The sequence below is a fragment of the Vanacampus margaritifer genome, chromosome 15 (genome assembly GCF_051991255.1).
Source record: "Vanacampus margaritifer isolate UIUO_Vmar chromosome 15, RoL_Vmar_1.0, whole genome shotgun sequence".
In the NCBI taxonomy this organism is placed as follows: Eukaryota; Metazoa; Chordata; class Actinopteri; order Syngnathiformes; family Syngnathidae; genus Vanacampus; species Vanacampus margaritifer.
This window is the reverse complement of record NC_135446.1, coordinates 8,801,051-8,818,496: the sequence shown is the minus strand read 5'-3', so window position 1 is coordinate 8,818,496 and position 17,446 is coordinate 8,801,051. Positions and strand designations below refer to the sequence as shown.

The 17,446-nt window shown below is 39.2% G+C and overlaps 1 protein-coding gene across 2 annotated transcripts in view; it reads right to left on the bottom strand.

The window, feature by feature from the left end:
- cdk17 (cyclin dependent kinase 17) overlaps window positions 1-17,446 on the bottom strand; it is a 32,355-nt gene that overhangs the window by 2,934 nt on the left and 11,975 nt on the right. For both annotated transcript variants that reach the window (XM_077543587.1, XM_077543588.1), the window contains exons 3-16: window positions 12,790-12,954; window positions 6,723-6,856; window positions 5,283-5,408; window positions 3,879-3,935; window positions 3,663-3,777; window positions 3,377-3,471; window positions 3,227-3,289; window positions 2,989-3,112; window positions 2,149-2,269; window positions 1,954-2,051; window positions 1,759-1,864; window positions 1,366-1,408; window positions 694-784; window positions 11-88 (exon numbers count right to left, since the gene is read on the bottom strand). In XM_077543587.1, coding sequence (XP_077399713.1) covers window positions 11-88; window positions 694-784; window positions 1,366-1,408; window positions 1,759-1,864; window positions 1,954-2,051; window positions 2,149-2,269; window positions 2,989-3,112; window positions 3,227-3,289; window positions 3,377-3,471; window positions 3,663-3,777; window positions 3,879-3,935; window positions 5,283-5,408; window positions 6,723-6,856; window positions 12,790-12,954 — 1,416 coding nt within the window. The remainder of the gene's footprint in view (window positions 1-10; window positions 89-693; window positions 785-1,365; window positions 1,409-1,758; window positions 1,865-1,953; window positions 2,052-2,148; window positions 2,270-2,988; window positions 3,113-3,226; window positions 3,290-3,376; window positions 3,472-3,662; window positions 3,778-3,878; window positions 3,936-5,282; window positions 5,409-6,722; window positions 6,857-12,789; window positions 12,955-17,446) is intronic.

Below are 17,446 nucleotides of genomic sequence, written 5' to 3'. Positions count from 1 at the left end.
ATAAAGTCACCTGACTCCGGGTACGAGGAGTTCCTGTAGCCGGGGTCTCTCTGCAGCTGCACCTCCTTCAATGTGAATATGGACACACCTGAAACAAGAGCGGCTCGTCAGTCTCAACAACATTTTTGTGTTGGCGGTCCCGTGGAGCTATTGAGCTGTGTGCCAACATCGACACTAAGCTAGGAGATGCAAAGTCAGAAAACCAGGAGGGAAGTGCAAGCAAGAGTTCTTAGAATTCAAATTATTACCCGCCTCTCGCACAATGATTTGCACTGATGGACAAAATAATTTAAATCGGTCGAGCAATAAACAAGTTCTGACTTCAATTTCAATATCAAAATGCCTTTGATAGGAACGTCCCTCCCAACATGGCCGCCATTGTAGGCGCATCAGTTAACCGACTAAAACCACATCACTGTTTTGTTGGTTCCTCCCCCGTGATGGCGATATATTACCACAAGTCATTCGGTAAATCTGTTATTTTTTAATAAAGTTAATTTATTTTTTAGATTTGAGACTATTTACAATTATATAGTCCTACTTATTTTTTTAGGACTTGGAAAAATTGCTTTAAAATTGCCAATTATGGCCTTGTTTTTAGATTGATGGATTCAATGCCTTTTAAGACAAAGGATCCACAGGAACTCTGTTCAAAATGGGGGTTGACTGTTCTTCAGATGTGTGTGTGCTCACTCTCATGCAAGGTGTGTACTCTCATCCCAAGATGCCTGAAGTAGGAATGTTTCATCGCGTCGTCAGCTGAGATCCTCTTCTTGGATTCGTACTGTGAAGCAGACCAACATGCGTTCAACGACGACACTTTTCTTTAGCAACTCCATTTAAAGGGGAAGTCAACCCCCAATTATTAATTTTTTTTAGACAATAATATGTTCTATTCTAGTCTAAATATGGTATTCTGGTTAATATTGTGTTAGTGGAATATGAGTTAAGCAGCAAAATCCAGCTGTTTTTATCCATCTCAGGGGGCGGCCATTTTGCCACTTGCTGTCGAGTAAAATGACATCACAGTTGCTGAGGTCTTTGGTAACAACCAATCACAGCTCATTTTCAGAAAAGCTGAGCTCCGATTGGTTGTTGCGTGCCCTGAGCAACTGTGATGTCATCTTCAGTCGACAGCAAGTGGCAAAATGGCCGCCTCCTGATATTGATCAAAACAACTAGATTTTGCTTCATAACTCATATTCTACAAATGTAATATTATTCAGGATGTGATGTTTAGACTGGTGAGGTCACATATAACGTATTATTGTCAAGAAATGTTTGAGGTTGATTTCCACTTTAAAAGTTGGGCTCATTTTGAATTTGTAATTGTGGTGTGTGTGTGTGGGGGAAGTTAAGACTCACTCTGAGGAAAGCCAGCAGCAGCTCGATCCCTTCGCCATCCAGCCTGAAAGAGACAAAAGAAACGTGGACAACAACAGGTTAATGGCCGTCTGCAGCAAAGGTTGATGGGAAGTCGCAGACTTGCTGGAGGAAGGAAGCGGACAGCTGCCTTCACAATGTTCCACAGGATTTCCTGTCTTGCCACACATGCATGCACGTGCACAAAGATAGCCCATTATTACTCAAGGTCTGTATTTGCTTTTGGAGTTGCCATTTGTTGTTAAATGCGGGTGTGTGTGTATTTAAAAACATAATGTACATGTGGAGATTTTTTTTAAGCAGAACTAGCCATACCATAAACAGGTTAAAGTGGAGAAAATATCTTTCACTTGACAGAAAGACACAATTGAATACCTGGGAGCGTGGTTGATGAACGGCTGAGGTTTATACTTCGGGAAGTTGTAAGATTTGAACTCTTCGATGGAGTATATTCCCGGCCAGTTTTCCTCCGTCGGCGTGCCTGCAATCACACGGGCGCAGATGGGTCAGCACAGGCGAGCAAGTTTGTCTTTAACGGGCCCCCCCCCCCCCCTTGGCCAACGGGCTCACCGAGTAACCTGAAGATGAGGTGGAGCTCGTCCTCCACCGTGGAGCCGGGGAAAAGTGGCCGACCCGCAGCCATCTCGTAAAATATACAGCCGACGCCCCTGGAAAGCAACAATCGGAGTTAAGATTTGAATGGGAAGGCAAAGTGAGATGATTTTTTTATTTTTATTTTTTATTTTATAGAAATAAGGGTTTTACCACATGTCGATCTGTGTTGAATACTCTGAGGACCCCAGCAGAACGTCGGGAGGTCGGTACCAAAGGGTCACTACTTCATTGGAGTATGTTTTAGTCGGGACTGATTTGGCCCTTGCCAGACCTGGTGATCACATGAAATTAAATTTGGATCATGAAAAGTAGCTGCAACAAAATGTGCTCTTTTTTTTTCTTATTTTAGGTCTATGAACTTATGTGACAACTATTCCCACAGAGGCTCCACTTCCTTTTGCTTCTCTATATAGTGGCCTCTGCCACCAAGAAATCTTTCCTCTAATGATAAACATTTCAGATTAAAGTGCTGGCCATTACAACGAGGTGGTTAGGACTAGGAAACTACAATGGAATAATGGATTGACTTTCTTTCTGACATTTTCAAGATAGAAAAAAAAAAATTGCAATAACATCAAAATGTGTTTCTGAAAAAAAATTGCGAAAATGTATGAGTTATATTACACAAGTACAATCATTTTAAATCAACTGTAATGCTAGATTGTGAATCCTTTTTGGATTCATCCAGTCTTTATTTTTGTTTTATCGTATTCTCCAATATCATAAAGGTCATAAAGCATCATAAAATCACACCACAATGCTGTTTTAGCGAGTTTTAATTAGTATATTGTATGTATATTATATTATGGTGAAAAGACCAAATAATCATGAATGCAAAATTAAGCCTGATATATGGATGAGAATGGTGAAAATAATTAAAAGTATATGTGAGGTGCAGACATTATTTTTGTCCTCTTGGACTTTTTTTTTTTTGTAATTGAATTATCACCCATAAAGAGAAACCGCGTGAAATGTTGGCACTCCTCTCACCAAAATCAGCCAGCTTGAGCTCTCCCTTCTCGTTGATGAGGAGGTTCTGTGGCTTCAGGTCCCTGTGGAGAACTTTCCTCTTGTGACAATACGACAGCCCGCGCAAAATCTGGAACAAGAACACCTGCAGTAAAAAAGAGATTTCACGTCATTAGTCGTTTGTCTTCTGTGCTCAGAAAAGAGGAGCTGGAAGAATTTGGATGGGAATGAAAGCACAACGGCAAAACTGTATCCGAACCTTCACATTGTGCATGCTCATTATGTTTCCGCAGTCATCCATGTACTGCTTCAGATCCTTATCCTACAGAAGACACAAGCATGGCGTTGTGTTAGATGACTTCTTTTGAATTCACCCCCCAGTGAACAAGGCCAAGTTCACTTCACTTACCAGGTACTCGAACACGAGCGTGAGGCTCTTGTCGGTGTGGACGATGTCGTGCAGCGTCACAATGTTGGCGTGTTTCAAGTCCTTCAGTAACGATACTACACAAATGAACACTTCTATTAAACCAGCCTGACAGTTATGAACACGCAACTTCATTGCAATTGGACTTTTCAGTCCAGATGATATTCACTTTATTTAAGATTTAAGTAGCAGGTCAAATTCAGATTACAAACCATATTCTTCATCAGTCGTTTCTCTTGTAGTAAAAAAAAAAAAAAAAAGGACTCACCTTCTCTAATGGCTGTACATGGTGCCCCCTCCTCATGCTCCAACCGGATCTCTTTCAGGGCCACCAGGTTGTCGGTCAGCTTGCTGCGTCCTTTGAAAACGGTTGCGTACGTTCCCTGCAAGGGAATGAAGAGTTGGCGAGCGCATTGGGTTTCCACAGAATAAGTTTACTTCAATAGTTCCAAAAAAATGCTCTTGAAGTTGTAGCTTTCCTCACCTCTCCCAGTTTGTCTAGCTTAATGTAGGTCTCCAACTTCCCAAAACCAATCTCCGACTAAGAAAAGATCAGACAGACAATTACAATTATACAGTTATTGTATTTCACTTATTTATTAATGAATCTAAGGATTACAGGGCAAACATTCTTGATCGTTATCAAGAATCCTCTTATATTTGTTGAATTCATTTGTTCACCCTCCCCCAAAAAAGGTTAGTTAAAACGTATATATTATTAGTTTTAATTAAACTTATTAAACAGTTCAGTTCAATGAGTTGTCAATTATAAAAGAATAGACAAAGATAAAAATACTGACAAAATAATTAAAATGCATTGTTTTGTATTAATTAGACAATAAAAAAGTATATTGGTAAATTATTTATTAATTTAATTGTTTTTAAAATTATTAATTATTTAACATTGTTCCATGTCCATTGGATTTATTAGAAATAATAGTTAAATAAACGGCAAAACTTTATATTAGTCAGAAATAAGGCAGAAAAAAGGAAAATGAACAATTTTACAGATTTAATGAAAAAAAATAATCTAATAATTGGTTAATTTATTTATCGTAAATAATAATTATAGTGAGGATAATAAAAATGGTAAAATAATAAATTTTACATAGTGATTTAGAATGTTTTATAATAATGTAAATGTTTTATTTAATATTAAATAACTTATCAAACTGTTAAAATGTGAAAACTATTTTGAATATTTTACATACACAATTTAATTATTTTGTTATTATTTAATTGTTTTATTATTATTTAAAAAATGACTTGGTGTGTGACTTGAGAAGTTCATTTTAAAAATCAAAAGATTTTTTTTATAGTGATTTAAAATTAAATATTTGTATAATTTAAATGTATTGTAAATAAGTGGTGTTTCATTATCTTGTGGAAGCTATTTAGCAAATTTTACATATATAATTTAATTCTTTTTTGTTATTATTTAAACCTCATCTACAAAACAAATGACTTGACTTGAGGTATTCATTTTAAAAATCGAATTATTTTTTTAATTTTATTTAAATAACTTATCAAACTATGTATTGTAAATAAAATAGTGTTTCATTAAATAGTGGAAGCTATCTTGCATATTTTACATAATACATAACACAATTTAATTAGTTAAAAAAAAAAAACTTACGAAAATGACCTTAAATTTGCTCACCCCCTTGCAAATAAACCATCAAGCATGAACTGAACAGCTTCATGTCAAATTTCGGACATGTGATCACAATCATCATTGCCCTACTCAAAAACAATACAAGCGCTGGTGTCGGCAGATCGGTACAGCTCGGGCTCCCGCTGGGTCGGTTGTCATGGCAACTGGCACAGGCTGCTCTCCCAGTGCAGCGAGTGCTGCGGGGCTATAAAAGTGGCACACGCAGATACGCACCAGCGACGCTCGACGCGAGCGGCGGCTGAGCGGCTGGTCGAAGGGCGGGCTGGTGAGCTGCAGCTTCTCCAAGTAGCCGTCGGGAATTCGGATGTCAGCTGGCAGCGACAAGCGTTTGTTCAGGTCCTTCAACACAAACCCGCACACATGTTAATGCATTTCCCCCTCAAATATATTTTTACAACGTGACATTTAATCCTCCCTTGTCCACCATTATATGCAACTATGACACAGGAAGAGAACGTTATGTTATCCACAAGACAAAAGCAGTCCGCCCACGCACTCATAAAGACGGCGGCAAAAATAACTCACTCTCATCTCTTCCCATGCCAGCGAGACAAAACAGATCAGGTCTTACAGGGTACAATTGTGTCTTCTGCTCCACATGGATGTGGATAGGCCATATGTATTCACAGTGGAGGCAGCAGTTATATAAATATTAGCTGGACACAAAATTAGGTACACCTGCACATCTCATGTGACTGCAGCTCTACTCTTTTGTGTGAATGATGTGATCTATTCTGGGAGGAAAAGAGCTCTAATCTTGACAAAATGCGGACTGATGTGGCTAAACAGGAGTGAGGTGTATAAAAATAGAAATGAGGTAATATTGCACGGGCTTTAACGTTTATCCACGATGCAAAAATGAGCTCTGCAGCTCCGATTCGAGCAGCTGTTTATCTTATTTTTATTACTCAACATGCAAGGTACGAACTGTATTATGTAATTGTGCTGCTTCTTTTCAAACAAAAGGCCCTTTCAAATAGAATTATGTAAAGACACCGCAACAAAGACGCTATTATTTCACCCTAAAAAACAGATACGGGATTATTTTGACAACTTGCAATGTGGACAACGGCTCCTCCCCTTGCGCCCTCACGAGAAGGATCTGAATGCATTACATCATATAGACTGCTGAGTCACATGCAGCATGTCCTAGTACATTACCGTTGTTGTCAAATTCACACCTCCACAATAAAAACAACAACATTTTTATCCAGTAGGGGGCAGAAGGCTTCCAAATTCATGCACAACCCACTAGGTGAAAAACACCCACTTCATCATTTATGGTGCATTAAGATAATTTATTGGAGATGGAATATCTGGATACAATCCATTATTCCAATGACAGAACATATTCATTTTTTGTTTTCATTTGTATCAGCGATGATGGGCAAAGAATGCAGTGCCATAATCAAAAGTCCTGCAATACTTGTTGCACTTATTTAGCACTTTTCCCCCTTAAGGAGCACTGCTGATGTTGGTATCATGACACCCAGACAGGCAGAAGCCATTAGAAGGCAAAGTGAACCACCCCCACCACCTCCTCCTTCTCCTCCTCCTCCCAGACAAGATCTCCCATAAAGCCGAGGGCGGAGGCGGCAATGACAAGGAGACGTGGTGAGGAGATGTGATGTTGCTGTGCTGTGCACACATTACCTCCATGGAGATTCTCCGGTGGACTCGGTTCCTCAGACAGACACCCGTTGGGGACTGGACCTCGTCCGACGACGTCCCCGATGCTTGGTCGCTCTCCCCGTCGGAACCCATCTTAAGGTTCTCGTGCACGATGTCTGAAACGGAACACGCAACCTGTATTACATAAATGCACAAATGAGCTAATTTGTCTCCTCCAAATGTGTTCCGTATGCGGGTTAAGTAATAATTAAGTGGATTTTTTTTTAATCGAGGCAGACAAAGTGGCAGTGTGATTAATTTTTGCTCATAAAGTCGAAATCCCTCAACAACCACAATGCACTGGGCTCACTGCCAAGCAGCAATTATGTGCACTGGTTCCAATGAAGGAGCGAGATTTCGGGTTCCTCTTCTAAACAACCCGCAGAACAAATGGTTATGTTTTACCCACATTAACTCATTCACTCCCAGCCATTTTCGCTCAAGCAACCCCCTTCGCTCCCGGCTGTTTTACTGGATTTTGACAAATTTTGCAAGGCCCACAGAATATTGTGTTCTATTGTTATAAAAACAGAAAACCTACCAAAAGAAAGATTAGAGTCTTTTCTTTACTCTAAAAACAGCTGGGTCAAAAGTAACCCAATTATGGATCAAAAATGGACCGGTCCACTTTATTGGTCAATTTGACCCAACTTTCTGTGTTGTTTTATGCAAAATTACCCTTTTTTTTTTTAGACCCAAGTAAAGTATCTGACCAATATTTACGAGTTGTTTTACGCTGAACGACCCATTTCTTGACTCAAAGCCAAATCAACCTAAGTAGAGGATCGGTCCATTTTTGACCCATAGATGGGTTATTTTTGACCCAACTGTTTTTAGAGTGTTTCATCAGGGGAAAAAGAGTATATTTCTATCTGTTTTAGTTTTGCAGCAATTAGCATTAGAATATAACTAAGTTTCATCATTATTCACAAATCAGTTTAAAACAGTGGGGGAAAAGCCTTTTTGCTACATGGTTGATCTCTTATACTCTGCTGCCACCTGCTGGCCGTTTTTAAAATAACTACCTTTGCTTCAACTGTTCTCTTCTGTTGAGGCTGCATTAAAGCTTTCTGTATGCCCTAGCATAAAAAAAAGTATTTTGGGAGCATGGCAATATTTAAAATAGAACGTATTTATACGTTTTGGGGAGCAAATGAGTTAATAATGCCAACGGAGTCGTTTCATTTTAATCAGCATTAGCTGCTTAGCAGCATATAAGAAAAGGTAGCTCTTGAAGATATTCAACTCAAAATTGAATCATTTTAACAGTCAATAGTTGTTGTTTTTTATAAGGACAAAATTATTGGGGCATCTGGCAAGAAGATTTATAGTTGAGGGCAAACTAAAGTGTCTTGCCCAATCATTGAGTGATAAATGTGATTTATTAGAATGTTTCTTTGTTAGTCTGTTTGAAGAAGAACCTAAAATCAATGCTGGTTTCCTTGACAATAAATCCTAAAATGGGGCTAAACTTTTTTTCAATGCACACTGCTAGTTTATTCAAATTAATTTGTTATAAAAATCCATCAACATCATTGTGTATAGGTTGGCCTCCTCTCAGGCCCCTGTAACTCCCGAGGCTCGAGTATAAATAAACACTTTACCACATCTCCCAGTGCTGTAAAACGACCACAGCTTGCAGAGCTGAGCGTGAACGCGGGCAATGATGCCCGAAGCACATGCACACCCATTCCCTCAAAACACAATGGAGTGAGTCTGTTCCCTCGAATAAAGAGAGGATTTCTTTCAAAATGTGTTAATTCCGATAAATAAAAACTAAATTAGGAGTAGGATTTATCCAGGAAACCATTTCCGTTATGTTGTTTTACTTTTGAGCACTTAAGCTGTTAAAAAACAGGGACTTCTCAGATTATAGGGAATGCTGTTCCACTTTTAGAAGCTCAAATGGCATTAAGGGTTTCCAGGGCTGGTCGAAATGTTTTTTCTACAGGTGATCTGTTGCCATTGGCCATAGTCTAAAATGACATGAAATTCAGTAGTTGTTACATAATGTGATAATGTCACTGTAAAACCATTAAACATACATAAATAAGCAGAGGAAAGGAAGAATGCCGGATGCAAAATCCGCAAACACCCAAATGAGATGATGCCCTCGGCTGTACAAAACATTCTATGCAGCGGGACAAGCTAAAATTAGCATGCAAATTAAATTGTGGGTGAACCGGTTTCTAAATTACAGCGCAATAAGATTTCCTAGAAAATAGTCTAAAACAAGTGCGTTTTCATCCAGGCCAGCCGCGCTAAATCGTCAATACACAACTGGAGGTGCTAATTAAAGGGCTCGTCCAACATTCAAATGAAAAGGTGCGGGGAGATAACGCAAAGACAAGCAGGAATTCCACAAGACGTGGACAAGTGCGATCTAGTGAGTGCTGGGATGGTTTATTTTATTTGTATGACGTACATTATACACAGTCCCCACACATAACAAAAGGTGCAAAACCCATTTCTAGCATTTTGTTCCTTCTCATTTCCTGAACAAGAAAAGCCGACGACAGATCTTGCCCCAATTCTGCGACACGCATTGCCTCACTTCTAAAATAACCTTTCTTTCACTTCTTTCTCTCACTTTCTAACATCCTCTTCATCTCCTCAGGGCACTCGAATATCTCCTCCACGTGCCCCACTTTCGCTTTCACCCTCCCTTATGCTTTCGCATCCTCATTTGCACGTCTCCATCACCTCCTGCTGTTTCATATTGCTTGTGAGCACATTATTCATGTACCCATTCGTAGGCAAACAAACCTGCACCAACACCACAAAACCTCCATTCAAATCTCCCACCAATATTGCATTCTTATTATTATAGTACCGCTTTTGTCCTACATAACTGCCCTGTTTTGTCATCCGCATTCCGCCATCTGGGCCAGGGTCCAGAGCGAGGCCCAGTAGGTCTATCAGCCATACACAAACATAATAGCATCAACCCGCCTGGTTGCACATATTTAAAGAGTGATGTTTATCAAAGCACTGATAAGCAAATCCTGTGTGATTTCAAACGGGTGTGAATGACTTCTTGCACGGATCAGTGGAGAGAGACGGATTGCCTTTCTACCTTCAAGGTATGATTTACAAATCTGACTTGCACTTGTTCACTAATAAAATGAAAGGAAGTTCAAAGAGCAAAATACAATACAGTGTAAAATGTCCAATTGGTGGATGTAACTTAGAAATAGAGCTTGGGAATGAATGCAATTTTCAGAACTGGGCAAAATCTGGCCTAGTCAGTTTTTCCAATCTATATAATCAATCATAATCATGTCCAATCTTACATAATCAAGAGTCCTGTAATATTTGCTGCACTGCCAATTATTTCCTTCTAAAAAACTGGTCAATTAAACAATATGCATTTTAAAAAATATTAATAATTTGTTAATTTCTGATGGTAAATAATCACATGGAAACATTTTGGTATGTTTTTTTTTTTTTTTAAATCAATAATTCACTGAAGCAACCCCCTTTGCTCTCGGCTGTTTTACTGGATTTTGACTGATTTTGCAAGGCCCACAGAATATTGTATGCGATAAAAACATGGAACCTACCAAAAGAAAGTTTAGAGTCTCTTCATTCATCAGGGGAAAAAAAGGATATTTCTATCTGTTTCCGTTTTGCAGCAATTAGCATTAGAATAGAGCTAAGTTTCATCATTATTCACAAATCTGTTTAGAACTGTGGGTAAATGAGCTTCAACATGGCCCTGGTTGATCTCTTCTACTTGGCCAATTCCTCAACTGTTCTCTGTAGTTGGGAGGCTGCATAAAAGCCTTCTGATTGCTCTAGCATTAAAAAAAAAACAACATAAAATACGTCATTGGGACACTTAAAACATTTAATATAGAACATATTTATACGTTTTTTGGGAGCAAATGAGTTAATTCAATATAATTCATTATGGTTTATTCTGAACAATAACATGTAAAAAGTGCTAATTATTATTTTATTATTTACATATATACTGAGGAAAATAAGTATTTCACCCCCTGGTGATTTTGAGAGTTTGACCCTTTACAAAGAAAGGAACGGTCTATAATTTTCATGGTAGGTTCATCTTAACAGTGAGAGACAGAATATTAAAAAAAATCCCAGGAAATCACATTATATTAATTTTAAACATTTATTTGTCTTTTATTGAGGAAAATAAGTATTTCACCCCCTAGCAAAACATGACTCAGTACTTGGTGGAGAAACCCTTGTTGGCAAGCACAGCGGTCAGACGTTTCTTGTAGTTGGTCACCAAGTTTGCGCAGATCCCAGGAGGGATTGTGGCCCACTCCTCTTTGCAGATCCTCTCCAAATCCTGAAGATTTCGAGGCTGTTGCTTGGCAACTCGAAGCTTCAGCTCCCTCCACAAGTTCTCTATAGGATTAAGGTCTGGAGACTGACTAGGCCACTCCATAACCTTAATGTGCTTCTTCTTGAGCCACTCCTTTGTTGCCTTTGCTGTATGTTTTGGGTCATTGTCATGCTGAAACACCCATCCACGACCCATTTTCAATATCCTGGCTGAGGGAAGGAGGTTCTCACCCAAGATTTCCCGGTACATGGCCCCATTCATCCTCCCCTCGATCCGGTGAAGTCGTCCTGTACCCTTAGCAGAGAAACAGCCCCAAAACATAATGTTTCCACCACCATGCTTGACGGTGGGGATGGTGTTCTTGGGGTCAAAGTCAGCTTTTTTCGCCCTCCAAACACGGCGAGTCGAGTTGATGCCAAAGAGCTCGATTTTAGTCTCATCTGACCACAGCACTTTCTCCCAAGCCTCCTCTGAATCATCCAGGTGCTCATTGGCAAACTTCAGACGGGCCTGTACATGTGCCTTCTTGAGCAGGGGGACCTTGCGGGCACTACAGGATTTCAATCCATTACGGCGTAGTGTGTTACCAATGGTCATCTTGGTGACTGTGGTCCCAGCTGCCTTGATATCATCAACAAGCTCCTGCCGTGTAGTTCTGGGTTGTTTCCTCACCTTTTTCATGATCCGGTTCACTCCACGAGGTGAGATCTTGCGTGGAGCACCAGACCGAGGGAGATTGATGGTCAATTGGTGTGTCTTCCATTTTCTAACTATCGCACCAACAGTTGACTCCTTTTCACCCAGCTGCTTGCTAATGGTCTTGTAGCCCATTCCAGCCTTGTGCAGGTCTACAATCTTGTCCCTGACGTCCTTAGACAGCTCTTTGGTCTTGCCCATTGTGGAGAGGTTGGAATCTGATGCATTGATTGATTCTGTGAACAGGTGTGTTTTTATACAGGTAACGGGAACGTAATTAGGAATACCAATTAAGTAAGAGGACTAATGTGTGTGCCTCCTGGTCACATGACCGGTCTGTGGGAGCCAGAATTCTTGCTGGTTGGTAGGGGGTGAAATACTTATTTTCCTCAATAAAAGACAAATAAATGTTTAAAATTAATATAATGTGATTTCCTGGGATTTTTTTAATATTCTGTCTCTCACTGTTAAGATGAACCTACCATGAAAATTATAGACCGTTCCTTTCTTTGTAAAGGGTCAAACTCACAAAATCACCAGGGGGTGAAATACTTATTTTCCTCACTGTACATCCCATACTAGTGGCTGCATCTATTGAATATTTTTGTTAAACTATCACCGTATTCTACTTATTAGCTTATCAATTAAACAGACAGAAATTGATTCCACATTATTACACAACAATCCCAAAGTGATAAAAAAAAATCATCATTTTGAAAAATAAAATGTGACTGATGGTTTTAGAGAATCGTCAGCAGCGACATGCCGCCTCGATGAGTCACTTCCCACACCTCTCACGATTTGACATGATGCCACACATCAGTCGTGAGTCAATTTACAGGAAATGCCGTCACTTTTGTCTCAAGGGCAAAGGTGGGACGCACACACAGATCAGGGAAGGGAGGACGGAAATCTCACAGCCCGGACACTTTTCCTGTTTGTCACCAAATGCCAACTGTTCCCCAGATATTCACTTCCCTTTATGTGTGTGAGTTTGTATTTACGGGGGGGGTTCCCTAAAAGTGTTGGTGCCCTCACCCAAGCGACTGCCGTTGCGCGGTATGGACATGAAGGAGCCCAGCGTGCCGCCGATGACGCTGTGCGGCCGGCGCAGCGGCGGCTTCTTGAAGGAGCCCGTGTACTGGTGCAGGAAGGAGTGCATGCTGTGGGAGGTAGGCGGGCGGCCATTCCTCATGAAGGGCTCTGAAAGAGAACAAGGACTGTTTCAACTCTTGCATCACACTTGCAGAGTTCATTAGAAATACACAGCGCGATTACTAAACTGACAAACATATCTAAGACTTAAGACAAAGTCGCAGTGCTTTCGGTTACTATCTTGCAGAGTGTCAGAAGACAACAGGAAGCGCACGGCTTGCTTACGTGATGTTGCACATATCAACAGACAGAATGTGCGAAAGACGGATGCGCGTGTCACTTTATTTTGCCGAGCTCCTGCCAATCATGTGTCAATTGCGGTTGCGGCGGTTGGAGTCGCAGCTGTGGTGCCGAACTGAACACAATGTTATGTAACAGAGGCAAGACAAGGGAAGTGTCGACATGAATCGACTCTCTTAACAGCTGATATAATTTATTGGATTTGAAAAGAAAATGCACTAACACAAGGAAGCCTTTTTATTGATTTTTGTTTTTAACTCATTCACTGCCGTTGACGGCTATAGACGTCAAAAATTCATTTGAACTATTTCTATTAGTTTAACATTTTTTCCCACTTTTGTTAACAAAAGTATGAAAACCTAGAACTATTAAAGTCATGTGATTAATTACAATTAAAAATGTTAATCACCTGAAGCAATTAGGAAAAAAAAGAAAAGATTATTCAAAATTAGGGGCGTCAGGCGATTAAATGTTTTTAATTGCAATTAATCGCATGACTTCACTAATGAACCCACGATTAATCACAAATTTTACATCTGTTCTTAATGTACAAGAAAAAAAAATTCTAGGTTTTCATAATCTTGTTAACAAAAGTGGGGAAAAATGTTAAACTAATAGAAATAGTTCAAATGAATTTTTGACGTCTATAGCCGTCAATGGCAATGAATGAGTTAATTGCATTGCTCAATTAGTAGGGAGCAGATTTCATTTAATTGGTCCAAATGTAATTATTAATTTACTAGAAATAATACATTTTTGTTGATCTATGCCGGCAACATTGAGCAGCTAATATAAAACAATTTCACTAGAATTAGTGTTGCTCCGATACCGATACTGGTATCGGCAGAGGCCCCGAACTGTGGTATCAGTATCGGCGAGTACTAACAAGTAACATACCGATACCATTAATTCTGACGCTAATATAGGACTTTGGATGCAGCATCTTGTGTCTTGCTCATGCACGATATTCACTGATGTGTGACATGTTCACTGCATGCCGAGCTAAGATATCCTATTGGCCCTTGAATGCTCTGAACCAATGGCAGGACAGCTTTTTCATGTTGAGAAAAAAAAACAACAACTTTGGTATCGGTCGATAGAATAGATAACACAAAAGGTACAATTAACCTGTCTTAACGATACCAATCCAGATTTCACACCAAGAACGTATTTCAGTACAACAACAACAGTTGAGAAATAAGAAACAAATACTATACATATCTTAATACTCTTATGCTCAACAGCTAAGCTTTCCAGGTGTGCTCATCAGACTGTCAACTAATAAGTCTTAACTACTCTAAGCTGACCGGTTCCCCCACTGACCTTCTCGCTAAAAGAGCTGAGTGTGTGTTTATGCAAATGTGTGTGTGCCCCGTGCTCTTACTCGTGTTACATAACGTTGATGAAGAGCTCTTCATCCCCGTCGCCGCCGACACACACAAATGTTTTCATTCACGCCGCCTCATCGGCGCTGTTTAATAATTTAAAGACCCGTGAGAGCGGGCAAGTTGCTAAAAGCACTTTTATCTCGATGGCTATAAAATGTCTGCAGATGGACGTGTACACTGTATAGAGATTTAACTCTTTGACTGCCAAAAACGTTAAATAACGTTTAGTAAAATCCTATGGAGGAGTGCCAAAGACGTTAAAAGATGTTTTTTTCAAAACAGAGGTGAAACTAACCATTTTCTATTGTTGATTACTGAAAAACTGAATGAGGTAGATACAAACTTTTTTTTCTGATGAAAGATGAGAGTCCAATCTTTCATTTGGTAGTATGTGTGTTTCCATAGTCCAAACACATAATTTTCTGTGGACCTTGAAAGATCAGTCAAAAATGCTTAAATCGGCTGGCACCCACGGCATCCCTTTTCTGAAAACGTCTGGCAGTCAAAGAGTTAATAACTCTTCAAGGTATTTGCTGACTAATAGATGGAAGAACCTGAAGTGCGTCTTTTATTAGAACCGTGCTTGGTACATTTATAGTCTCAAAGACCGGTCATGTAGAAGCACTCAAACTCAGCCTCTTAATACAATTTTTTAAAAGGGATACATATTTTTCATTGCTGAAACCAAACATCAAACTAAAGAACTGGGGTAAGATATCCATTGAGGATGAGTAGATAGCCACAACTGAAATAATATTTAAAGTGGAAAACTTAACATACGCTGTAAGAACCACGATTCAACAATACATTTAAAAAGTTGCCAATATTTGTACAAATCGGGCATTTTGCTTGTTTACAACGGAAAGGTGTAAAAGGGACAGCAACGTGAAAAGTCAACTTTTCTTTCGTCCTGTTAAAATGCTGATTCCTCACCAAAGTGGTGATTTCCTCCATTCGCCCCTCGATGAGAAATTATAGGTCACTCTGCTCTCCAAGCACCAGCCCCTCCCAACCTGAGAAAACGAGCTGTTGGAACTTTTTGACGTTATTAGGTGCAGATCCTCCCCCCTCTCCGGACTAAAGCCACGCCCACTTTCTCTGAGACTCTGTCCAAATGAATCCTCCACATTTGCAATACCAAAGTGCAATGACAATTGGCCGTCTTAAAATCCCAGAAAGGGTTCTAACTGAACGAATGGTGTAGTGGTTAGTGCGCTCGCCCTGTTAGCAGCAGATCTCTGGTTCGTGACCCACTCTTTTTTCCCATTCTTTTCTTTCTTTCTTTCCTCTTCTCCCCTCCTCCTCCACTACGATTTCTTGCGGCAAAGGAGCCGTTTTGTTTCTAATGTTTATTGAAGAATTGAACATCCATCCAATTTCCACATGTAAAGAAGACGCGGTTGTACTACAACAGCTGGCCGGTCTTGCGTGGCCACACAGCGCTCCTTCGGACGAGAGGGGGCGTGGCTACCACACAGCGAGAGGCGGGGTTTTACTGAACCGGGCGTTTTACTTCCTTGTTAGAAAAATAGCCAGCAAAATAACTAATATAACTTTAACTTTATACTTTATACACTTTAACTTTAATAACTTTGGAATAGTCGGCCTTTTAGCATTAGACAAGCCCCATCACTGTCCACTTTTAAAACTCGTCTTAAAACCTATTTTTATTCTATGGCCTTTAACACGGCATGAGACTCAGCTCTTTTAGTGCTTATTTATTTATTTTACTCGGTTAGGTTTCATGATTTTATTTCAACTGTCAATCTATTATGTTATGTTCACTGTACAGCACTTTGTATTCAGCTGCCGTTGTTTTAATAAATAAAGTTGAGTAGTTAACTGTGGAAGGGCTTAAAATTCCACAATGTAATCCCTTTGATAAAACAATTATCTAAGTGACAAAAAAAAGTTGCAATGTCAGAGTCCAAATTTTTAAGTTGTCAGAAAAAGAGAGACGAAAGGTAGATGAAATAAAAAAACTACAAATGTCCAAAAAGTGACCATAAAATGTCCACACAAAAAAAGAAAAGCAGAAAATTACCATATTTCCATGAAATTGCTAAAAATGTCAGAGAACTAAATAAAAAAGGCTGCCAACAGAAAAGCAACCGTTTAACAGTACCATAAAATGTCCACAAAATTGCCAAAAAGTCAGATAATTGATTTAAAGGGTAACTCAACACTAAATCAATTTTTTTTGCTGATAAACTGTATAAACTTCCCAAAAATGTATTTTTTTTTAAATGTATTTTATGCTAGAGCACACAGAAGGCTTTGACTCTCAAATGCATAAAAAGGCTGAAGAAATGGTAGTTATTACAAAAACGGCCAGCAGGTAGCAGCAGAGTAGAAGAGATCAACCAGGGCCATGTTGAAAATAAGCTGATTTACCCACAGTTCTAAGCAGATGTGTGAATGATGATCAAACTTGGCTATATATGCTGCAAAACGGATACAGATAGAAATAAAAAAAATTCCTGATGAAAGAAGAAACTCTAATATTTCTTTTGGTAGGTCCCATGCTTTTATAGCAATAGAACACAATATTCTGTGGGCCTTGCAAAATCAGTCAAAATCCAGTAAAACAGCCAGGAGCGAAGGGGGTTGCTTCAGTGAAAATGGCTGCGAGTGAATGAGGAAAGAAAATGTTCAAAAAGTACCCATAAAATGGCCAAAAACAAACAAAAAAAGAAATAATGAAAATTACCATATATTGATCACAAAATTGTCAAAAATGTCAGAGATTGATGGCAAAAAAGGCAGAAAAAATGGCAAAAAAATAGCAATAAAATTTCCCAAAAAAGAAGAGGCAGAAAATTTAAAATGGCCAAAAATGTCAGAAATTTGATCGAAAGACAGAAAATCTAAAAAATGCATGAAAAATAAATAAAAATATGTTATTGATATAT